The sequence below is a fragment of the Colias eurytheme genome, chromosome 11 (genome assembly GCF_061535395.1).
Source record: "Colias eurytheme isolate Ceu_HAF_F1 chromosome 11, ilColEury1 Martin Lab GWU primary, whole genome shotgun sequence".
In the NCBI taxonomy this organism is placed as follows: domain Eukaryota; kingdom Metazoa; phylum Arthropoda; class Insecta; order Lepidoptera; family Pieridae; genus Colias; species Colias eurytheme.
Window position 1 is genome coordinate 7,908,074 of NC_142990.1, and position 26,865 is coordinate 7,934,938.

General features: G+C 32.9%; 1 protein-coding gene across 5 annotated transcripts in view; it reads right to left on the reverse strand.

Annotated features, from left to right (window-relative positions):
* heph (polypyrimidine tract-binding protein 1 heph) overlaps positions 1-26,865 on the reverse strand; it is a 348,701-nt gene that overhangs the window by 22,895 nt on the left and 298,941 nt on the right. For all 5 annotated transcript variants that reach the window (XM_090107154.1, XM_090107156.1, XM_090107155.1 and 2 more), the window contains 6 exons: positions 26,077-26,178; positions 21,380-21,526; positions 15,846-15,992; positions 10,195-10,314; positions 8,623-8,749; positions 1,761-1,819 (listed from right to left, as the gene is read on the reverse strand). In XM_090107154.1, coding sequence (XP_089963280.1) covers positions 1,761-1,819; positions 8,623-8,749; positions 10,195-10,314; positions 15,846-15,992; positions 21,380-21,526; positions 26,077-26,178 — 702 coding nt within the window. The remainder of the gene's footprint in view (positions 1-1,760; positions 1,820-8,622; positions 8,750-10,194; positions 10,315-15,845; positions 15,993-21,379; positions 21,527-26,076; positions 26,179-26,865) is intronic.

Below are 26,865 nucleotides of genomic sequence, written 5' to 3' on the forward strand. Positions count from 1 at the left end.
CCCAACTGCCTAAGGTTTTATTTTTAAATAAAGTAAACAGCCTGAATAGATTGTTACTTGATTTATTACTTGATGATATAAGCATGTTAATTTAGAGAGATGTATAATATGTTACGAAACGGAACAGTTTATCTTGTAAGGCGTAATTTTCATTCGGTCAATTTCCATAGCCTGATCTGGTATGCTACAAAAGCAGCTTCCGGAGTTCAATTCCCAGTGGATTCTCTAAGCCTGGTTCAGATAGAGGGGAGGTATAAAATATCACCAATTTGTTCGTGATACATAATGAATTCCTATGTTTAAGGGAGAACCTAACCTCTACATAGAATTGTACTATTGCAGAATATAATTAGACGTGGATAAACTATGGATGTGTTTTAATTTAGTAATTTTTGAATCACTATTAAAATATGAATTGTCTTTATAAATACATGAACATATATTTTAAATCCAAATGTTCGCTGGTTTTTTATTTATTTTTAGAACTATTTGACTTTACATTATTTATTGTACAATTTTTACAATGTATCCAGACTTGTGAAATAGGCCGTATATTTTAGTTACAAAGCAGAACTTCAATCGTATCAGCTAGGACTTAGCGTTTCTAAGTTTTCGCCATTCCACTCCGCGAGTGATATCTCAATTTTGCGAAAGGTTTCCCCGCTTCACGAGCTTTAATTTGTCGGCCAACTACTCTACTTACTAAAATGAGAGAACTAAATTATTGTTAATTTATTAATTCGGACAATATAGAGAAACAAAAATGTGTAATATAATTCGTCAGATATTAACTAACATATTATATGTCCCAAAAGGACTTTGGATACGGTAAAAAACTAAGTCATTTAATTAAATTTTCTTGTATGAAATGTTATTTTTAGAAACGTTTCTACTATCGTAACGCTCAGTTTGCATTTAAACACGTACGAGCTTTTTGTATGATTCGATTAATATAAAGTTTAATAAATACAGAAAGCAATTATACGCTCAACCGGGTAGAATAAACAAATAGGGGTGAATTACATATTGACCGTAGAAAAAAAACTCGCCACTCACAGCTATCGCGTTCAGAAAAGGCTCGATAATTATTATACTCGTTAAGCGAGTTTGCGGAAGCCGCAAAACGAAATTTAATTTGCCCTGAACGCTGCATCAGAAATAAAGTTAAAACAGTCGCTGCAGTAGGCGGCGGTACGAGCAACTTCTAACGCAAATGAATAGCGAATGGGAAAAGTTTGGTCGAGAAAAATGATGTCCCATTCGGCGGCGACCGTGCGGACTATTGTGAGTCGGCGCTCGCCGGCCTTGCGAGCTGCTGTCGGCTACATTGTTCACATTCGTATAAGCGAACCTATTTTGTACACTATTTATTTTATATAACAACGCGATATTTTATACGATGATTTGTATTGCAATTCCAAGACTCGAAAAAGTTTCCTATTCTGTTTAAGAAAACATTAGCTGAACTTTAAGGATAAAAATATATGTAACATTATTTACTCTTTTCAAGATTGCAAACTGTAAGAAAATAATAACGTTTACAAGGAAAACTTGGAACAAATGGATGACAATAGCTACAATAGCTGTGTGTTGGATAGTCTTTCGTTGAAGTCGAAGCGCAGTTAAGGCTAAGTCACTTCATTTCCAGATAGTTCGAAAGCGAGTCATTAAGTTGAATGAAACGTGAGGCAATAGGAACTTTGTTTTATAGCTTTACTTTTCAAACAGTTAATAAAAACAGAGAAGTTAACAGCACTCACCGTTTTCGCCATTTGAGCTGATCCAGTGTCTGGATACTGGATTAAAGCTTGAAATGAGTCTGCAAATAAAAAATGACACATTATTAAAATTACATATATTTTAAAATGGATCTTAAATATCTATTATAAAAGTTTCTAGAACACGTACTGACTACTGACAGTAGCTACGCACAGAATATAGTGGTTTGGGTTAATAGGGCCAAAGTTAAAAAAATCTTATTACTGCATACTTATTATTTATTCTTATTACTTATTTTAAAAATGTTTTATCTAATAGAACAGGCTTAAAAAATATCGCAAACTCAAACTAGGTATTTATTTCACAGAACTTACGTATTTATTAACTGTTCAACGCTTGATTCAGGAAGAAATGGGAAGTGACCCTCAAGGGAGAACCTAACCTCTACATAGCATTCATTGTTTATTCAAAGCTACTTAGCCATTTACAGCGTTAGATTACTTTCAAAATCTTGTGTCCTCTAAAGATAACAAGGTTAGTGATACTTTAGAAGAGCTAAATACTTTGAAGTGAGTCGAGAATGTCAACATTCAGAGCACTCAAATGTTACACGTCAAGAGGAATTTTCGACAACTAATCTAGCGTATATCAAAGGTAAAATTGACGCCCAATGTGACGCGATATGATCCAAGTTTTCGAGAGTTTGTCGAAAGCCGTCTCAGGTGCACCGCATCTATTTTATTATGTCTAACTCTCGAGAAAATACGCGAGCAAACAAGTTTCATGCAATTTCACCTTCATCGCAAGTTTGAGTAAACGTCTATAGTTATATTTACAGACTCGACTGTCTGTTGGCTAAGCTTTGCATCATTTCAAATGTTTTATGTGAAAATACTTTAGTTATATTGCATGAGCAGTGATACCGGCAAGTTTATAAGAGTTTATTGCCGTATGAGAACATTAAGAGGAAGGAGGATACGGTGTAGGTACATTTATCGTAGCGGATAGTCGTGTATCTCCTAATTTAAGACAGAAAGCTTGGCTATCATTGCGTTTAGTGAGGCGAGTTAATAAATACGAAATACGGGAAGGGCTTACAATTTTTAGTTAAACAAGTTATAAAATTTAATTAATGTTTACAATTTGATCTGATAAAATTGATTGAATAATAAATATTAAACATATAACAATTTATGAATTTTATAAAGATTTTATAGGGCTATATCCACAGCGGAAATTAAACAATTTATACATTATAAGATAATCCGTTAAAACCTTTACCCTGTTCTACATTATAAAAACGGAATACATGAAAGTACGGACTATATTTTGGGGATTATTAAAATTTTAATAATACTTACTGATTACAAAAGTTGAATTACTTAGCTCACGGCATCGATTTAAAATACACACTTACTAGAAAGTGACACGTTAAAATTGTTACCTATTATGAAAGGCTATAAAATATGGAAACGTTCGAGTGCGAACGGTGGCGTAAATGAAAAGTAACAGGGAAGACTCTCATACATAGTTAAACGGTCTTTAAAGCGCATATTTCCTTTAGGCTTGCCATTAGAAACATTAAAATGGAACCCATAAAAGGCTTGCTGCAAATTGGGAGTTTTCATGTAATTAACTTTTGAAAGAGGAAAAAGAACTGACTTTCTCTTAATAATAGAAATGCGAATTAAAAATGAAGGGAATGCCCGAGGCCCGCCACAATTGTATAACAAAATTAATTCATTTTGCATAAATAAATGAGACATAGCCCTTAGGACTGCTTTGTATACAATTATTGTTATTAAAGAGACCAAAAATTCAGATTTTTTAAACATAATTGTATGATTATCTTTAAAACTATTTACCTTCCATAGCTATAAAATAACTAAGTCCCGTCTTCGCTTCGATTTAGAGGTACTAGTTGTGTACACACCAAATCACAAATTAGTTCGAAATAAGAATTTTTTATAAAAATTAAAAAATACCACTCAATAAATAAATCTTTCGTAATTTTTGTCTTATCTTTTATAACACTGCGCCAGCAATTTCAGGTAATTCTAAACTGAAAATTAAAGGATACCAATCAATCCTTACAAGGTCTTTCGCTACGCTTCATTAAAAATTCAACCGGATCGCGCAATTACTTTATGGAATATTTAAAGCTGCGTATATACAAGATTATTTGGGGAGTTGTGGTTGTATATTAAAATTCCCTAATCCGCCTTTCGTTAGAAAGTAAAAAGGTTGTGTTCGACGCTTCCGCTATGTAAATTTAAGCGAGATGTTCCCGGCTCGCGGCTCCCGGCTCCCGGCTAGCCGATTACACCATAATATGATATCTTAAATCTCGTAGCAGTGCTCCTGTAGCGGTGTTCTGTCAAACTTGAATGCGTCCGCAATTTGCGCGCTCTTTCATTTCGACGTGCTGTAAGACTTCAGACGTGCCGCGATGAAAAGACTTAAATTATATTTCTAAATTCAGGAGTTGAAAGTATGAAATGATCGCCGTAAAGTGCAGCCGCTTTGTGTCATGTAATTGTATTTAATGATTATTTGTATGGACTAACGCAAACGTGAAGCGAATAGGGAGTAATAAATTAATAACACGAGAAAAGAAGTCAAATAACATTAGTTGCAGATCCGAAAGCTTAATTACGAGAATCGTACGGACATAGACACGACATCTACCACAAACAAGGGACGAATAATAATTGTAGCGGTCTGCTACACCTTAATAAAGCCAATCGGGTGAGCGGGCCGCGGCAGGGGGTGGGATTACAGCCACACGCTCTCATTGAGATTTGTTCCGGGATTAGGATTGTGTATGATAGCAGCCACGTAACTGAGACAATAATATGGAAACTGCTTGCGGAATATGAAAATGTTATTGCCAATCTATCTTTATTAAACTTTTTTTTTAAAGATTGCGATTTAAGGATCAGGAAAGGATTTTAAATGATGGACATTGACTAAGGACAACTTTAAATTGCTGGAAAACTTAATATTTTCAATTAACCATTAACATTTTACAGTAGATTAAAACTAGGTACTATGCTACAATGCAGCAAATAGATTTTTATCGCGTAGGTAATGCACTAAAAGTAAAACAATTTATACCCCGACCTATATTCACAAGGCGTTGATAAAACTTACTGTTTTCGTAGACATTTATTTTCTTTTAATATACCTAATTTTCAAATTAAAAAATAATAAATCAAAAATTAACAATCGTTTTGTTGTTTTGGGTTGCATAAGATTAAAAATAATTTAATTTAAATCCTTCCATCGCAAGTTACTAACACAATCATTAAACATTCATCTCCAAGCAGAGATTTTGGAGCCTGACGCCTTTATTAATTGTAATATGATAAAAACTTGTAGAATATTCATTAGATAAACTCGCTAAACTTAGGGAAATAACGAGGCGAAACATCATGAATCCAAATTCGGTAACAACTTCTAAGTGCTTTGAGTTATAAAGTATTTTCGGTCGCGCGGTTAGACAAAATAGATTGAAAACATTGAACCTTTCAATCTGGTTAACGTGTGTACTGGAGTTATTTACTTTCAAAATGTTTTATTTAGACAAATCAATTTATTAAAATATCTACAAATGCGTTCACGTATGCAACTTATAGACGTACAAATGTAGACCGATGGGCTAAGTTTTGTAGAAGTACTACGAGGTGTCAATAAATAAATAACTGAAATTTGTAAGAAAAAATAGAGGCATGTTCTTTTTAAATTTAATTTAATTTTACATTTTACATAATGTACGGTTAATTTCTGTCATCTGAATTCAAGATTAAAGTCTAAAGAGCGCAAACACAAACGATATCGTGTAGAAACACAATTCGAAATGGAATTCATCTTCAGAATAAATGTTGTCCCGCTGCAGACAAAAGCTTTTACAATTGGACAATGACGAATGCGGTAAAAAAGCAAACAGCCGTTTCGGAAGCTGAGCAAGGGTCGACGGCGACGCTCGGAAATTGGAAACGCTGCATTAGCGGAGGTGCCGTCTCGATACCGACGAGTTATGAGCACTTAGGAACGCGCCTCGAACACACCCTATCGATTCACATTAAATAATACCAAATTCCTAATGAACTTTATGTAGATGTCGCTCAGATAATACAACTTTGCATGTTTCGCGTTATCTTTCGCCGCGACGCGAGTTTGTTTACCGAACAAATTTATAGATACGTCACTTTTTCAAATTATTATCTACACTTTGTCTCCCATTTCATTCTTGTGTCGCGTTTCAATTTTGTTTTTAATTTATCGCATTGCTTTTAGTTCAGAAACTGAATGGTGCTTTAATACAGTAATAATTTATTTTATCGCTGAATGTAAATTATTCAATAAATAGTTAATAAAATACTAAGTTCACAAACTTTCAATAAGATTAAAATGCGAAACTTCTATTCCAAGCCATCAAGAATATTACTCAAACATGTCTCAAACTTTCTTAGTATTATTGATTTAGGTTTCTAAAGAATTCAAATGGAATATTAAATATAGAGTATATTTATAATTAATTAGCAATATAAACTTGTAGAGAAGTGGTGGGTAAGTTGGAGTCAATATTTATAATATTATAGTTGAAACAATGTACATAATTAGTTGAAAATGAACATCGTACCCGTAGGTGGAGGGGTAGAGCTTATCAAATATGTACCTACAAACCTCCTGTGTACCGGTGGATTTATTTAGGATATGCATGAGGGTACAATTTAAATTTTAAACGGATTGCGCCCTTGGATTTTAGACCTGTCTAATGTTTAGTAAATCTATCACCACAATGTAATGGCTTAAATTTGCTTTAGACATACAACGAATTTAGTAGCTAAGCTTTTTAAGTTAAATTTAATCCGATTTAGTTATTTTATAATAGCAGTAAGAAATTTAACAATTTTTTCTTTTCATTAAACAATTTTTTCATGTCTTTCGCCATTATTAAGAGCCATTAGTCATGTCGCTATTAGTCTACCTGTGGCAAGAGCTCATAATTTGTAAATAGAACAAATATTCAATTCCATTTGTAAAATTGTAATGCATAATAGAGTGCAAGATAATTGTTATTTTAAAAATTATAATTTCAATTAACAAAGAATATCATGTTCTTTGACACAATTGTAATTCAACAAAAGCAACCTATAATGTGGGAAAGGGAAATTATGGTATTAATTAAATTAAATGGCATACTTAGTTAATTATCTGGGAATATTAATTTTTCTATTCCTAGAAAAGCAATATTATATGCACAGCATAGTCTCGGTTGTAATAGAATTAGCCTTTATAGCATGAAAGCTTTGTAGATTACAAACTAAAGAGAATCCTATTGCTAGTGGCTTTTAAACCTTTGTAGACTTAATAATAACTGCATTGTTATATTAGAACTATTTTTATACGAGATTAGATTTGAGAAATAAATCGTGCAGTAGTTAACAGTTTTCGCCATATCTAATTAGGTATCTACAAGTTCGTTAAAATGTTTACATACGCTAATAGACTGGGGTAGAAGCCTTTAAAAATAATGAAAAGATAAAAAAAATCGCAGTCGGATGAAACCCATTAGAAAAGGAGGGAAATATGATAAAAATGTAAGGAAAAATAAATTACGGTCAATCCGAGTTCGGGAAGCGGGAGGGGGGAGCTTTTAAGAGAAAAAAATGGTTTCTCTCGGTTTCCGACAAAACTACAAGTCCTATATAAAAAAGTTCAATGGCAAAGTTGTAGGTAATTAAAAGTTCTACAACTTTTGTATTCACAATTTTTTCACATAACCTAAAAATTTAGGTGAAAAATTCAAAAAACCAAGTTTTTGGTCTTTTATTTTTATCTGCTCCAAAATTTATTTTTTTTCTACGAAATTTGGTGGAAACTTACTTTATTATGTCCCAAATAAAAATTAGCTTTTACTAAATCAGGCACACTTCTTGAACTCTATATCTTCTCTTGTATCGGCTTTTCGGTAATATTTCAAAAGAAAAATAATTATCTGTTCTAAGTTTAATATTTTACAGCATATTCAAAAGCAAAATGATGTCGATAAAACATTTCAGGTAGTTCGAGAAGTGTGCCTGATTTAGTAAAAGCTAATTTTCACACTGTTTGTATGCATTTCCTGAGAACATTTACTATGGTGGTGTTTATTTTTTTTACACCATATGAAAGTAGAGATTTCAATGAATAAAAGGCACCCCAAGTTTTTGAAAAAAGCTGATATTTTGACGGGTGACTTTTCGATTGAAAATTAGGTTGTTTTTTTGGTATTAATTCAAAATAAGGCGAAAAAATAAATATTTTCAATCAAATAAATTACAGTGTATTTGGGACATAATAAAGTAAGTTTCCACCAAATTTCGTAGAAAAAAAATAAATTTTGAAGTAGATAAAAATAAAAGACTAAAAACTTGGTTTTTTGAATTTTTCACCTAAATTTTGAGGTTATGTGAAAAAATTGTGAATACAAAAGTTGTAGAACTTTTAATTACCTACAACTTTGCCATTGAACTTTTTTCTATAGGACTTGTAGTTTTGTCGGAAATCGAGAGAAACCATTTTTTTCTCTTAAAAGCTCCCCCCTCCCGCTTCCCGAACTCGGATTGACCGTAATTTATTTTTCCTTACATTTTTATCATATTCCTCTCCTTTTCTAATGGGTTTCATCCGACTGCGATTTTCTTTTGTTTCAAAAATTATCTACTCTAGTCTATAAGTCTAATCGACAATTACTAATGACTAAGTCTGTCTTAAATTATCTTCATCGTCTTAGATATTAGTGTTTCTATAGCTCAGATGAATACTATAGACATAATGAATAAACATTTCGATATTATTCTTCAATAAACCTCCTAACAGAATAGCCTAACCTAAGATAATACATAAAATACTCACTATTTTTGGTGAATGTGACAATCTTGAGCACTTTCCCGTATCGCTGGAAGATCGAGTACAGCACATCCAGCACAATTGGATACAGCATGTGTTCTATGATCACGCGTAATACTGTGTTTGGCCCACCCTGTAAGATATTAACGTTTTAGCGAATTGTTTACTGAAATAAAAGTTTTACATAACTTTACATAGCGGTAAAATATGGTCGGTATAAAATTATAAATACGGTCTTTATTTAGTAAGCTCTAAACTTTTTGAAGTACCTACTTTAAGAATATAGTACCTATTTTATAAGGTATAAGGTACTTTATATTGGTGCTTCTTGATGGCATTGCATTTTAAATAACAAAACGACAAAACTTGTACCTACTTATAAAATGTATTAATTAGTAATTGTTATGTTTCAAAGCTTTTAATGTATTTAATATTTATACGTGTCGTATACAACCATTAATTATTTATTAAATATTAAATTATTAATTAAGAAGGGAAATCGCATGTTAATCATGTATACATTTTAAATGGAAACCCTGCTTTGCCAAAAGGTCAGTCGAACCTAGCTACAACCAAAGGGCATCACGTATGATTAAGCACCTTGTGAATATGATGAATTAAATATCAATATTATTACGCAAATAAACAAAAAGCTATTTTATTTTAACAATATAATTAATGTAGTAAATAGTCATTAGTAATATCTACAGCTGTTGTCTAAATAGGTTGGGTCACCATCTACTCGTATCAAATAAATCACACATGCAAATTTGGCATAGGTAACATTTAAATAAATGCACAGCAAGACGTGATTAAGTAAGTTCTACGCCCTTCTATAAAATGATATACTACTAAATAGCTGTTTAAATGTATAGGTTTCGCAATTGAGAATCTGATTTATGAAACGAGCTTGTAATATTTAAGATGGTCGTCGTAATCAGCTTGGCTTTGGCGACGCTCTAAATAGATAATCCTACTTCGCCGTGTTTATGTCGCCCTCAGGTAACATTGGCTGGAGCGTACATAATATATGTCCTTATGAGTATTATAATGATTAACTCGAAACAATGCGGTCGAACGATATTCAATATTACTTTAAAATATAGGTATGTTATAGTGAATGATTGGAATAGATTAATTATTAAGGTAAGGTTATGTTTGTTCGATTCTAATCCATGTGTCTGCTCTAAATGAGTTATGGCTTAAATGTAGAACTTATACTTTTGAACTTATTAAATTAAAACAAATGCAATTTGCTAGCCATAACTGGCGGCAAAGAGCCAACGACCGGGCTCAGTGGCGTGCATTAGGAGAGGCCTACATCCAGCAGTGGACATCGAAAGGCTGATGATTGATTGATTGAAATGCAATTTAACGAGATATGAAAGCTTTATAAAAAAATTAAAGGCGAAAAATGTTCACAGTGAAATGATATATCAGGTCGGATAGAATTAGGTCGATTGGTGTGGATCTGCCTTCAGGTGACTGTCTTAAAATTTTGTAGCAACACAGTCAATCTAAAGATTATTTAAATTAGTATTCAAAAGTTATCAAACCAATAAGTGACCAATTATTTACCTGTATCTCAGTGCCGCCATTAGCTGGAGCAAGCGCTGCGCCGGCGCCGGCCACGAGCGCTGCGCCTGCCGTGTTGGAAATAGCCTGCGCCGCTTGTAGTGCCGCTTGGGCTGATGCTGACTGTATGGAAAAAAATATATTTGTAACTGGTATTTATACAGTGAATGAGTAATTTTGTGTAGATAAATTTGTGAAAGATATAACGTGAAAATAACGTGGGCATAGCAATAGGGTCGGAAAAGCAATAAAAAAATTAGCAAAAGTGAGAAAATATCTTAACGTAGACGAATCGGCTAGTAGGCTATTGGCTAGTAGTACTAGGATAAAAAACGCTTCTTATTTAATTTTAGATTCGACGACTTTTCTAATTGTAAGTATACGTTATTTTAACCGCGTCTAATATACGAGTACAAACATATAAATCATAAATTTATTGTATTATATTATATTTCCTCACAAAAAATTCTCCACACAATCCTAACAGAGAAATATTAATCGTAAACAAGCACTCCACAGTTGATAGGGCCAATACACGAGGCGCATTAGACGTAGACCGACATTAGAGACACGTAAGAAGTAAATATGCCCTCTAATCTGACGTAAGTCTTACAACAAAGGGACAAATACGAATGGGCTATCTCGCACACGCACCTTCGTCTGTACTGTACAGCACATAGATAACATTGACCGCATCTAACAAAGGTTGCCATAAACTTATTTTGTATCGTCCACAACTCTGCGTTGGGATTAGGTTGAATCTAGTACTGCTGTGGGTGAAAAAGTTTCCGAGTGTAGTAATGAATGTGTGTATTTTTTGTAGCTGTGTTTTCAGTCACAGATTTAATAAATGTCAATTCAATAAAATTATATTAAACCAAAAGTTATCGTATTTAATAATTATTAAACATTATGATTCTTAATGCCAAATATAATTTAGGTACAAATTTGCATTATAATATAATTTGTAGTACACATACACGTTTATAGTAAACTAAAAAGAATACATTAAACATTAAACAACACACCATCTGGCCGAAGCAAAGTTGGAAAGCAGCTAATAACTCGATTGATTATAAACGTGTTGAACACGGACAGAACTTTGTAGCTCGATAACAGTGTCAATCGACGTTTTAAAGTGTTAAAACGTAAACATGCCCAAAGCGAAAAATGTAAGCGGGTGGAACACACGACGCGACGTCACCAGGTGGGCACACTTTGATCCTATATTTTCACATGGCTTTGTGCTCGAGGACGGCTGACAAGCGCGCAGGCCAGACGAAAATAAGGCTTTAACCATGTCATAGTATAAGCCTGCCGCCGACGGCAAAGGCTTCGATACAAATACGCATTGACTCGACCTCCCTTTTATCCCTTTAACTTTCGTGTTATATAATTTTTTCACGTTTATATTTTTTAATAAAAAAAATACTATCGATAGTTGACGAACATTTTCAAATTCGAAAATACATCATAATATTAATATTTTTAATTACACCGCAATCCTACGCTAATTAATAAGATCCTTCGGTAATATGATCTCAACGTTTCAAAAACTTAAGAAAACCGGTGTTAAGGAAATTTAAAAGGTGAATTTCTAAAGAAAATAAATAAGACTGTAGTTCTTTGTAAAATAAAAGAATCCTGCAATCGCTTTGAATGTTATAAAAAATGTCAGAAAGGTAGGAATAATTGAAAGTGCGATTTCTTTAACATTTTTCCGAATAGCGTCGCTCGTTGTAGGAGTGCCAAACTCGAGGTTATTTAAGAGAACTTATTCGCAGGACGCAATCTTTCAAGTCGGCCACTGGCAGACGGAGGCAACGTTTGCGACAAAATAACTCGCCTTTGGAGAGTTCTATTCAACGACCACAAAAACCTTTTTGCATCGCATGATTGATCAAAGTCTTCCATTAACTATACTAACTTTAAATGCATCAGTGTTTTTGAAATAGATGGGATTTGAAAATACGTTATATTTAGAATGGATTTTATCATCAATCATCAATTTTGAGACACGAAAAGAACATTCTCAAAATGTACAGTCAAAGGAAACTGTGACAAAAGGAAGTCCTAGATTTAATGAATGATAAATCATTTTTGAAGAATTTCAGGAATTGATTTATTGTTTGATTGAATAATCATATAGTGATGTAAAATTATTATGAAAACTACAGTGAAATGAAAACTAAATTGTAATAAGTTTAAATGGAAGATGTAAATACTACATCTTGGAAAATTATGAGAAAATTGTTGAACGGGATCCATCTCAAGTGTCGGTTCTACTGAAGAAGGAAATGAAAGTGACAGAAGCCTGTCAAAATATATTCTAGCTAAATGAAAAAATATATATTATTTAAATAAGTAGTGAAATATTTGTAATGGAATAAACAACATATACATAGCAAAACTTTTTGTACTGGATTATTAAACTAAGCAGTTATGATTAAGCTGTAGCAGGTTACAATTTATCTCACCCGTAGCTTCATTGTATTAAGTAGTAATTTCTTGAGGATTTAAAAATGTGTTATTTCTTCTACAGAAAGTTCACTACATCAGTTACAAAAAAAATAGAAGCTTGAATTTTTTGTTGAATAACATTCTTAAATATTGATTAATTATTTACATTAACAGTAACAACATATGCCTCACTAATTTGTTCGTTTTAATAACACCAAATATATTAAGCTTAGCTTCTCAAATACGTTTACAGATTCGTGCAAATAGACAATGGAATCCTATTTGTATCCGTTTTGAGTTTAATCATCACATTAATTAGCAATTCTGTTTACTCCGACGCTTGTTTGTAATGCTGACAATTAGATCAAACATTATATTATTAGATGATAAACATTGTTTGTTGTTAGTTATCATTACTTTTGTCTCATCTTTGATGTCTTGAAGTTTGCTTTAAAATAATTTAATATGAAAAATACTGGAGTAGAATCTGCTTACCAGTCTGTATAATATACTCTAATGAAATAAAATGTTTATAAAAAGTTATCGTAAGCTCTTTGAAAAATATGTGTTGGCAAAGTTAAATACTACATATTTCATTTTATTAAAACGCATTAGAAAAAAGCAATATAAGAATAAATTCTTCTGAATGTATTGTTTATTGAAGTCTAAAAGCCGCTTATTGCTGTTCGCCTAATGTTTCTCTCGCATGAGCTTACGCTAATACTTTGAATGTGATGTATGTTACAATGTTATAAAGGAGTAAGTAAAAAGAAAATATTGATTTGTGTTTATTTGTTACATTGCGGTCGACGTTTATAATACGAAGAATAATATGAAAGTGTTCGTGGCGCGTATTTGTCTAAAATTTATAAGTTAAAGTTCTTATATATTTTTAGTATAGTACCTATATAATATATAATATGTATTTACACTAATAAAACGTTTCGTCTTCCTACTACAACGTGACAATGTGTCTACGAGTAGTTAACAACCCTTCTAAAACCACGCCTACAACATTGTTTACCGTAAAGCTTTTACAGGTCTGTAATATACAAAATTTGTTTCAAATTTATATATTGCATTTGAATTAGATTATCCGCAAGGTTTGCCAAAATCCGATATTATAAAGCATTAAATGATTACCGGGTTTGTTCGATAGGATTTACGGATAAACGAAACTAATTAAGCGTTTTAATTAATACAGCCATTGGGGCGCTGTGTTACGCGAATTATTGATTCCTTCTTGAGCCAAACCTTAGGGGAGATACGAAGATTCCTTCGCGTTATCATTATTATCTATTGAAAGTCGTTATTAGTTTCCTACTTTTATTATGGTGTATATTAAACTTCATCCAATTATAACTTCGACGGTGGGGTACTAAAATAAAATAAATTACTCGTACGTTAACATCAAAAGACGGCATTAGAGGGTTAAGTGTAATTTTTAGTGCTAGAGACGTTGAAAGGTGGTGTTAATTTTATATGACCTGTCCTGCCAGCCACGTGCCGAAACGAAGAAAAATATACATTCAGTAGCTATAACTTAATCGGTCCTTATTAAATCCAATATCCAATAAACAGCTATTGGTGCAATGGTTATTATTATTAAGTTTCAGAAAGAATCGCTGACACATTATGAACCAGATTTGTATAATCTCTTACAATAAAAGCACTTTAAATTGAAATATATTTTCCGTTACATCAGAAGTCACAACTAGGCAGGTACAATCAAAAACAAATCCGGCAAAAATTTCGCTTCATTCCTTTAAAAAAATATGGCGTTGACAGTAAAATAAAACTACCGAATGCCGCCACAATGCATTCATTCGTCACTCAATCAAATCACTACGCCGTGCCCTGTACCGCGCCTGTACTCTGGCGGAATGCGGGTTTATTCAATGCTGTTATCTCAGCATCTATAACAAAGATTATTAACAGTTTGGCCAGCATTGTACGGGTTAATTTCTGTTTATGCCTTCGTCGAATCAATTCCACATATTATGCTATAATCCTTCCGTAACGAACCTAATTGAAACATTGTGTGTTATTAGTGACCAAAAGTTATAATTTACATAGTTTGAATTCGCATTTGGTGATTTGATCAATACTTATGAATAGTGGAATATTGTTAATGGCAATGATTGAGGCAGATTTCATTGTTCTTTGGCTTTTGGAAATATTATTGAATTTATGAGAGAGATCGTTATATTATTTCGGTTTACCATATTACAACTTTTTGGTATTGACATAAGCTTTACGTATAATGTGGTACACATTGCATTATTATTAATTAAGTAAATAAGGAAATATGACATTATCTCTCGCATCTAATGATAATTTAAAATAAATAATTACCACTAGTGTTGCCGCTCGATAGTCCACTATCGATAGTCTATCGATTAACTATCGATAGTTGGGGAAAAGCAATAGTATCGATAGCACTATCGATACTATCGATAGTGTCGATACTATCGATAGTATCGATAGTCCTATAAGCGTAAATACTATCGACACATAGCAATACCATCGATAGTATCGATACTATCGAAGCTCAACATCGAACGAACTATCGATACTATCGATAGTGTCGATACTATCGAAGCTCAATATCGAACGAACTATCGATACTATCGATAGTGTCGATACTATCGATAATATCGTCCCATCGATAGTAACCTTTTTCTCGATAGTATTGCTTTATCAATAATATTATAGTGGATGACAGAGAACTAGATGTTTGGTTATAATACTTTTCAAGTTATCTATTGGCGCTTTGTACAATCCATTTTTTTTAGTTCGTTAATTCGTAATCCAATAAGCCCATTGACTGACCCATTATACCAAGAAATCGTGAACAATACTATTGCACAATTTACTACTATCGATAGCTCAAAACTATCGATAGTATCAGTACTATCGATAGTATCGATTGTAGTTGCAATATTCAGTAGCAATAGTATCGATACTATCGACAGTATCGATAGTATAGCAACTATTGGCAATCAATACTATCGATTTTATCGATACTATTGCAGTTCATCAATAGTATTCCATGATTAACGCTATCGATAGTATCGATAGTATCGATAATATCGATACTATCGATAGTGCTATCGATATTCTGACTTATTTTCAAGGTCAACTATCGATAGTCAAACTATCGATAGTTCGGCAACACTAATTACCACACTTACAGCATTACTGTGAGTCTGATCAGTCTTGAGTTCCTTATGGTTAGAGAACTGTACGTAGACCGCGCGACCCCTCAGTTGAGCGACGCACCCGCCGAAGTAAGCTACCATTGCCACAGCTGATATCTCCTCTGCCATCTCCAGGAACGCCTATGGGAAATTTAAATATACGTTAAAATATTTATATGTAGAATAATAAATAATAAAACATAACTATTACTTCTAAGGCACGAAATTGATCTAAAAATAGACACTAAATAATATAAATAGATCTTATAAATAACCGTAGACCATAAGCGTATATTCCAACGACATTTTGTAGATTCATACGAATTCCTTTAAGAAATAAACTCTGGAACATAATAACCCGTGTGCGGCAGATCGAATGATATAAATAACGATAAGTACAATACAATGCTCGAACATAAATTGAGTGGCTGGAGGTACTACGACAACTATCACCTAATCTAATCGAATATACCGGAGTCGGGAGTGTAATATATGGGGATGAAAGATGACGTGTCGAGAGGTCTCGCTCCGAGTTTGTCGTATTCGTATATTTTATTCGCACACGCTCGGCCATCTAATTCACTACGACGTATACCGAATGGCTTGTAGCATAAGCATGTGAATTTTGAATAAAAATTCGCATTCGGTAAACGCAACATCATATTAATTTTACGCGAAATGCATTTTATGCAGCGCGGCAATGGAATGAATCAGTTATTTCTGTAGGTCCTTTGACGCACAGGAATTACTGTTAGATTTCACCGGAATATATTGCTTAACAATGTTGCGCTAACGTACCGTTAACGAGGTTTTGTATGTAGCACCGTAGGCTGCAATTAATCGGCTCTAGTTGGGTCAACCATACACAAACTCGGTAACCAAACAAGCAGACTGATCCGCCGCACGTGTACTGTGTGATTCTCTAAATGTGTTATGATTTTCCCGATTTCATAGAGAATTTACCGGCGCCCATTTACCGCCAGCGCGGCTCGAGACCGCAGGATACTGCTTTTGGCATTTGAACATAGCCGAACAAATACACCAGTAACAGACCATGTAGTTAGCCACAAATTTAACAGAATTGTCTGGTATTCATTAAAAACTTATTGTCTCGTGTCGTAAAGCGACCTTTCTCAAATAATATATTACCCTCTATGATTAATTGTTGACCCTTTAGAAATGAAAAGTTTATATTATATTCCTAATTAATTTTCTTGTTTGTTCCAAAACATCTCAATTTCTTTGTAATTTATGAAATATACAAATTTTTGAAATAATATTGTGTGCCTAATTTTCATTTCAATAATACTCTTCAAATGAATATCATCCATTAATTATTACAAATAAAATGCTAAATTGTTTCCACTGGCCGAACAAAATGGAACCACCGAGAGCGCTCGCGTACTGTTCAAATATTTATTCCACTTTGTTAATTCGTATATAGTTCGAAGCTAAATGATAGCACACAAATTAATGAACACATAGTAGCCACGCGAGGCTTGATCGTAAAATGGTGTCAACGGCTCTTCGTTTTAATCACCGAGAGTGGAGGCGATTGTCCGCACTCACTCACATCAATGTTTGCCCACCTCTCGATGGATGGCTTTTTAACTCAACTCTCTGAGCTTCAGTTACTATTAACTACGATACTTTTCATCATCAATCAAAGTAAGTAGGAAGACTGACCGAAATTATTACTTTCAACTGGTTAATTTACTTTTTAGTTTAGTAGTAAGTATTTATTATTAATACTACGACAATAGCAAAGTGAACGGAATGATTAACAAAAACCTGTAAACAGTGAAAAAGCAAAACGAGAAACAGTTTGTGAAATAAAAATGTTAAAATTTAAATCCTGACAAATCCGTTGACTTGAGTTTTTTAAACGTTCGCGTTCTAGAACATGAAGCTAAGAAGGTCGCTAAAATTGCGTAAGAAATGTGGGACGATTATAAGCGTTTATTCAACTGTGTTACAAAGGACAATTTTTAGGGTTCCGTAGCCAAAATGGCAAAAACGGAACCCTTATAGTTTCGTCATGTCCGTCTGTCCGTCTGTCCGTCTGTCCGTCTGTCACAGCCGATTTACTCGGAAACTATAAGTACTACAGTGATGAAATTTGATGGGAATATGTGTTGTATGAACCGCTACAAAAATATGACACTAAATAGTAAAAAAAAGAATTGGGGGTGGGGCCCCCCATACATGTAACTGAGGGATGAAATTTTTTTTTTCGATGTACATACCCGTGTGGGGTATCAATGGAAAGGTCTTTTAAAATGATATAAAGTTTTCTAAAAAACATTTTTCTTAAAGTGAACGGTTTTTGAGATATCAGCTCTCAAAGTCGTAAAAAGTATGTCCCCCCCCCTCTATTTTTATAACTACGGGGTATAAAATTCTAAAAAAAATAGAGGTGATGCATGCTAATTAACTCTTTCAACGATTTTTGGTTTGATCAAAGTATCTCTTATAGTTTTTGAGATAGGTTGATTTAACTGTAATTTATTATATTTGCTGCTACGGAACCCTTTGTGCGCGAGCCCGACTCGCACTTGGCCGGTTTTTTTTATTCTATACGCCAACGTCATATTATAAAGCTATTTATAAAACAGGATAACGTTGTCAACACATTTGTCTTGCTATTTAGGCGAAATCATATTTCGTTTTAAATAATTTATGCGTGTGACTTTTTTGTAATATTTTTAGCTTGGTTGAATTCAACTGAAAAGTTCGTTCCTAACTGTAAATTTATTCAAGTTTATCTTTAAAATCTTCATTTGACATAGAAAAAATATAATGATAATATTGTTTTGAAATAGACTTGAATTCTAATGTCAAATATTTTTTTCTGAGTGCTCCGTTTACTTCTTAACCACCTTAAGGGGGCGCATAAAGCAAAATAACCAATCTTCTATTAGATGATACGTGTAATATGCAAGACCAAATCTAAAAAATAAAATATATATCAAACTAGATGATATGTTCAACGATTCTGTTTAATCAAAAACATAAAATATTAAAATTTACTCGATAAAAAAAAATCACCAAGTTAGCTCTAATTTTCACACTTTTACGTTTTCTACTTGACATGGTAATACTTATTATGATTTTTTTTTCATAAACAATTATATTAAAACATTTGCAAGATATTTGTCAGAGCATTTTGTGTAATTACTTTTAGTTTTGGTTTTATCTGCGATAAACCACTTTTGGCGCTCTTTTTTTCTCGAGATAAACGTTTGATTTTGTCACGATAAAATTTTAATATTTTATGTTTTTGATTAAACAGAATCGTTGAACATATCATCTAGTTTGATATATATTTTATTTTTTAGATTTGGTCTTGCATATTACACGTATCATCTAATAGAAGATTGGTTATTTTGCTTTATGCGCCCCCTTAAAGTCGATCGGAAGATTCACCGCTTAAGCAAAACAAACTTTACTAATGTCTGCTAATACGGAGTTTAATTTTCTGAAAGTTTACACAAGTTTCAGCTTACTAAGCTATTTATACTGTGGAAAGATGGAAGCCGTTTATTGCATAAATATAATTGCGCCGGATTTTATGAGTTACGATAGGTGTGATCTATCGCTTTAATAAAATAAAAGTCACGTTTCCATTTCGCATATGTACCTACGCATCAAAATCTATGAAATAGTTGTGTTATTGTTGTTTTTATCTCACATCAATCTCCTTCAACGAAGCGGTGATACATGGTGTTGTTATTATAGGATCTAAAATAACATCTGAATTTTGATATAAATCCGTTTTCGTGTATTTAACATTAGGGTCCTCGCCTTTGTTTATTTTACCACCTGATTTGCTCCGTTTTTTCAATGTTGAAGAAAAACAGAGAGAATAAGTAGGTCTACTATGTCACAATGGTAAACGGCCTATTTGCGGCGCGGCACCCACTTGTTGTTTCCGGACAAGCGTCTATTGTGTGCTGTTACACGTCCGAGTTATGTTAAATGAAAATTGTACGTATATAAGTAATGAATAGCGATATCACAGCTTGTGATTAGGGGTTTCAATTAGCTTATTGAAATTTGCCGCATTGTATCCATTCATATGCTAATAGTTAATCCCTGTTAAATTAGGATTGACTGTTAAAAGTATTAAAGATAAAAAACACAAAAGTACTTAAATAAATACATTAATCACATCCCTAATCAAAAATTAATATTACCTCTATAATCGTTTAACTAGGTACCCATTATAACTAAGTATTAAAATTCAAACTAACTAAATAACTAAAGCTTTTACGTTGGTATTATTCGCCCTTATCCTCTTGCAGTAAACAATTATTGTATTGGAATTCTATTCGATATTACTTTGAAACTGCAAACCGCTAGCATCTGTACCGATTATCCACGCAACTTTACAAAATATTATCTAGTTAAGATAAGCTCAACTTATTGTATTACTATTTAGTTTTAATTATTATTATGTTTCGGTATACAAACTTCGTAGAGTATAATATTTTGTAATTTAAAAATAAAATACTGAACAGAAAACCTACGCTTTTGTTATAATTATGTAAGACCGTCGTAAGAAATCTTTCTGGTCGTGATTTAGTAAGCCACATACAAATTTTCTCATTTAGAATAAAAATAGGAAGATTTATTTTGAAATACAAATGTCGGATATTATTTCGTCCCTGTCCCAACACGGAATATGAAATATTATCCATTTACAAATGATATTATTTTCCTAGTTGTTTTGCCGTACATCTAAAAGCAAGCATATTTTACCTTAAGGCAATATGAGGTTTAATTCCAGATAATATATAAGATATTTCCAATAGTATTCATATGTCTTAATAATAATAATATGTAGATACTTGTTTTTCATGTTATTATATACCTACCTAAAATAACTGCGATTGAGTTCAAATAAATATAAGGTTAAATAACTGTATTTGAACGTTTTTGACAATAGTAATTTATTCTTTACACATGGGTGAATGTATACAAATTGGATGTGTAAAGATTATACTTATACTTAAAATATTTTTATAAATTAGTGTTAGCAAAAGTTAAAGATTATGTTATTTGAAAATGATTAATATTTATGAGTGATTTGTAGTTCTTTAATATAGGCCTAATATGTTCACTAATTCAAAGCCTTGATTTTATCTATATTACATTTATTTTGTACTAGCTTTCCACCCGCAGCTTCGCCCGCGCAGGCAAAGAAAAACCCGCATAGTTCCCGTTCCCGTGGGATTTCCGGGATAAAACCTATCCTATTTCCCGGGATAAAAAGTAGCCTATGTCCTTTCTCGGGTATCAAAATATCTCTATACCAAATTTCATGCAAATTGGTTCAGTAGTTAAGGCGTGATTGAGTAACAGACAGACAGACAGACAGAGTTACTTTCGCATTTATAATATTAGTATGGATGTCATTGGAATATGTCACCTGACGGTAAACTGCAAATGCCGACCCGGAACATACCATTTATAAACCAAAAATACAAGTCATTGTTATTATAAGGTTGTAATAAATAATAAATTACCTGATTTTTCCCCTTTAGTACGAGCACATTAGTGACTCTGCCGAACGGTAAGCCCAGCTGTATGATCTCCGCTTCTGTTGTCTCATTTGGTATGTTCCGTATATGTATAACCCGAGACGGCTTGCCAACATTCTGTTCCAGCTTTACCTGCAATTAAAATTTAACATTAGAAAACACAATAGTGTCCTTAACATTAACGCAAGAAATAAAAGATCGATCGTCGATTGATTATAAAGAACTAAGAGAAAATTGGATGTTGTTAAAATTTCAGAACGATTACAGCTCACGAATGTTTTGCCCATAAATACAAATTATGTGAAATATTTGCGTCGTATTTATAAGCATAATTAAAAGTATTAATTCAGCTCGGAATATAAATGTCCCATTTGCGTACCTACATTGTTTAATGGAGAATTATGTCGGAATGAATGCGCGTCTAAACGGCGAACAAAATGACCGCTCTAATATACATAAATAAACCTAGTATTGTTCACGGGGAAGAGTCGGTTGGATAATTGAAAAGTCGATGTAGTATAATTGCCGAGGCTTATCGGTCGGGTCCCGATGTGGGCGCTATTGTTCCCGGGAGAGGCTTTTGATTACGGTGGCGGGCCCGAGTGAGGCCGCCAATATAATGTAGCTTTGTATGACACTTCACCTTCTATTGAACAGAAAAGAGCTGCGCGTATGGCAATTCTTGTTGCACGTTTTAGTATTTATAGCCAATGAGAGCTTAATGGCCATTCGAATTAATTGCTCAACGGGGTAAGGGAAAATAATTACGTCGTGATTTGAATAAATATTCATTAGCAAACGGAAAGTCCCTTCATAAAAAGACTCTAACCCTTTGAAAAATTACAATAAACTTTCAAATATGCTACGACTAAGTACATACAAGTATAGATAAATAAGGATTAAAAAAGTGTACTGCAACATTTGCTAATAATGCATCTTCTTCTAGAAGAAATACTCTACAAGCGAAAATTTTAACGTTAAAATATCAGTGTTAAGTTTAAAACTGTTCAAGCTAATACTGGAAATTAACTGACAAAGTATGGCGCGGATCATTTACTCTACTTAAGTATTTAACATCGCAAGAAGGGGACGATGAAACTTTTTACAAATGACTTTATGTAACAAAGTTGTTGGGATCGCGAGATTTGGTAGAAACATTTTCTCGACTTTGCCTCCTTTTACCGATTCGTAAGCGTAACAAATGAAGCTAATGTCTATTAGTTGATCATTGTCGAGTTACACAAAAGGGACCAACTATCTCGATAGTGGCGGGAAGTCGTACAGTTCCGTTCCTACTTTTCACATTTTTCACTTACGACTTAAGCGTTTATTCTGCGCTGAATGATTAATGTTTTCACTTTTATTTAGGTTCTTTTATCGAGGGAAATCAATGACATTTTTCACGATCTCGCGCTTCAGTTCAACAAGTATGGTTTTTATGTAATGTATTAAGTTTATATAGATTATTTTTATACTCTATATTTTATATAGAATAGAAGTATTTTTATACGAAATATCGACCTTACATAAACAACTTTATATTTCAGTTTACATTTTGTGAATTACAAGTAAGCCGCTAACTAGAAGAAAGTATGTGAGTATAATTTTCGTATTCTCACAATACGAATACAGGTAATAATCGACATCAAAAGAAGCAAATCTCCGTAAATAAACAAATAAAAAATATTTGTTACGAACTCGCTAGCAAAAGGGAGGAATAAATCGCGACGCACGTTCACCCACCTTAAGGGTACATTACAGTATTTTCTTTGCTCGCGAACGAAAACAAGTGGCACGTAAAACGTGAAGAAGGACACTGCTTTCGCTGGGTCAGAAAATCTGCGAACTATTTTCACATCAAGCAGTTTAAATCATCCGCTCCGTCTCACATTTCATCCATAAATATTAAATCTGGGCTTGGTTGTTGGGATAGAAAAAAAGAGATATATCGTATGACATTTTCCTGGGCGGATTTCCCGGAATCGGTCAATTTTCCTGATGATCGCGTCTAGCGTGTTTATTGAAATACTATTTCTCACTTGGCCGCCTTCAAGACTAGGCCTGAGGCCATAAACTGTAAAGGCATTTAGACTTTACACTTAGGACGAAAGAGAGTAGCTAATATTATATTATATTACTTACAATCGTAAAATGTATATTATCTGTTTTAATGCACTTAAAAAGTTCTTTATTCATTTGTTCAAAAGTCAGATTCAAGCAAATACATCAGAAGAAATTCGTAACCTAAATAAGGTTGAAATTATTTTCTAAATAATAATAGAAATTTGAGAGAAATGTATTTATACTTTTACTAAAGAAATAAATGTTTCGAATCGTATATTTTTACGTTCTGTAAACAAGCAAGTACTATATTTTTAGGTTTAAAATTTTACTGAAATCTGAACAAGCGGAAGTTTTAATTGGCAGACCGAAAGGTTATATTGTTAGCAAATAGACGTCTTTAATAACTGTTCCAAAATTATGTCAACTTAAGTAAAGTAAAGGTTTTTATGATAAATATACACACAACTTCAATTTACTGGAAAAATTAAAAGAAAATAAGTTAAGATTAAGTTACTTGTATAGAAAATAACTATTCAAAGTTCATTAAAATTGATGATAAAATAAATTTAAAATATTTATCGCACCATAATAATGATAACAAACAATGGCGACGGTAAGAAAATAAATATGAAATGGTAATTAGTATCTATACCTAGACACTATCCAAAATTTGATTGATCTTGAGTACCCTCCGCTCCTGTTTTTGTAGGCCAAACGTCACGGAAAAGAGGAAAAAACGAAGAACATAATTAATTACTTTATTTGGACATTAATGACTGGGTCAAAGAGGACGAAGGTTTATTAGTATGTTTTCTTCAGCCCCTTTTCATTAGGTATTCCAAAGAATAGCTTTGGTATAAAACAATAGAACTTAGAATTATTTATTAAACAAGTCGCCGTTTCACTGATGGATCCAAAATGAATATTCAGTGCGGAAAAAGGGGTGTTTGCAAAAAAGCGCTCTTAAAATTCTCTCAGTACAAAAGTGAAAGCAATCGTGAAACCATAAAATAGCAAATAAATAAGAGACACGGGGACACGTCCCTATTTAATTATGAATTAGGGCCGAGCTGTAACGAGATCACAATGTAATTAAGATTACTGAGGCGAGGTTTTTTCCAGGACCTTCCTAACAAGTGAGTAAATGGTCGGCAAAACTAATATGGCGACGATGTTTTTTCCTTTGAGTCGGATAATTTACGAAAAGAAAAGATCTCTATTTAAGGAGACAATACATCAGGACTTATGTGTGTTTATTGTTTATTTTAAATATAACATTTGCTGCTTGCACCTGGAAAGTTGTTATTACTTATACTAGCTGCTCCGCGCGGTTTCACCCCCGTGGCTCCTCTCCTGTTGGTCGTAGCGTGATGATATATAGCCTAGCCTTCCTCGATAAATGAGCTATCTAACACTGAAAGAATTTTCCAAATCGGACCAGTACTTCCCGAGATTAGCGCGTTCAAACAAACAAACAAACAAACTCTTCAGCTTTATATTATTAGTATAGATTTAAACGTAACACGTCGCTTAATTTTTACTGGTTATTTATTTTACAAAGCAAAAATTTTACGGGCCTCAACTAATGAAAATTAATTTCTTAGAAATGTTTTATGTTCAGCAACAATAAATAAAAGTGCCACATTTATTGTACCACCAAACAATGTATATTTACGTGCCTTGCTCACCTCTATGCAAAAATACAATGAACCAGCCCCGAAATGGAAAAACCCAAACTGCTACAATGTTTATTTTTGCATTACAGTTGCATACGCTTTTTGTTTAGGTACAATTCTGTTTAAATACACAGCGCTTCCCCATTCTTTTAACTATCCAAACTTTTGCGGGAAATTTGTATACAGACACGTGTGTTTTTATTGGATCGCTGTAAAAACTGAGTTATTATGCATTCATTATTTCCCCGACAAATTAGAACGGATTGGTCTATAATAAATATCAGAATACATGCTCTTTGAAATAAAGTCCATATGAAATCCTATTGACAGAATAAAAATCAATCAGTACACATAGTAGCTTAACAAAGATTTATTCGAATCCAACTCATGCGAAATACAAATACTGAGTAAATATAAAGGCAAATATCTCAAAGCATCGCTTGTCCCCTAAACGATCTTTACCATTCGTTCGAAGAAAAATGATTATAAATTCAATTTGCATTCAATATTCTATAATATGAAATCCATCCAGATTCCAAAATCTAGAGTCAAGAAAAGATTAATAAAATTTTGGCCTTTAAATCCCCTAGGGATGGCCTTTACGACACGGTGGATCTTTTTACGATGGCTCTTTATTTTAATACTCTTGCCTTCACTTTTTGTTTATTTATAATGTCTGGTTGGATAATTATGAAATAAAAAAGGAATTACAAGGAAGGAATCTTTCGTGAGTACCCCATTTCTTTAACACAATAACGCGCGCCTGTATTTTCAATGGAGAAAATAAATAATTATTTATTATTAGCCTAATATTGTCATGTTTTAAACGACTTATTTAGTATACTCATCCTTAATCATTACGAATTTCTAAAATCAAGTAAGCTACTGCAACATCAATCAAATGTTATAACAACTTTCCTAAGACGATTACAGGGTTCTTACTTTTTTCGCAGCGGAGTCCTGATTATTGTTATCAGCGTGGTGTGGAGCCGCGGGCGCCATGACGGTGACGCCACTCTGCGAAAGAAGCTCGTCTGAGCCCCTCTGTAACAAAGAAAAAGTAAATTAAATAACTCACCCATTAATTACGCAATGATATTTCTCATCTTTTGAACAGAGAAATATGAAATAATTTATAAATCCCTCTAATATAATGAATGCGAAAGGTAGATATTGTAAATTTTACATAAAATGCTTATAAATATTTATTTAATAAAAGTAATTTCCTTAACTACCTATATATCGTGTAGATCTTCATTCCAAAATATAATAATACAAGGAAAACGTCGATGTTATGTTATTAAAATAAGAACATTAAAATTGTCTCGTATCGATATGTTATCTATAAAAATATTATACGTTTGTTAATAGAATGAACGTGATATTACATATCATCAACAAAAATCTTTAATAAAATAGTGTTCAGGTAATTTGTAAAGCCAATTTCCATCAAATGAATGGGCAAAAGCTAAACAAATAAAGCTGATGTTGTGGCCAATTTCGCTTTCACTTACATTCAGAGCAAAGAGCGTTAGGAGTGACATGTGGGTCTTTATTAAGTGTCTCAAGTGACGGATGCCAGGTAGGCAGGTGCCGCATACCCCTGCATACCGATTAGCTACGCAGTGATGAAAATTGTATGGAAACATTATACGGATGGATATTTCGCAGTTAAGTTTAAAATATCCATAGTCTTCTTGGAATTTGATAGCTAGATTATAATTAATTGTA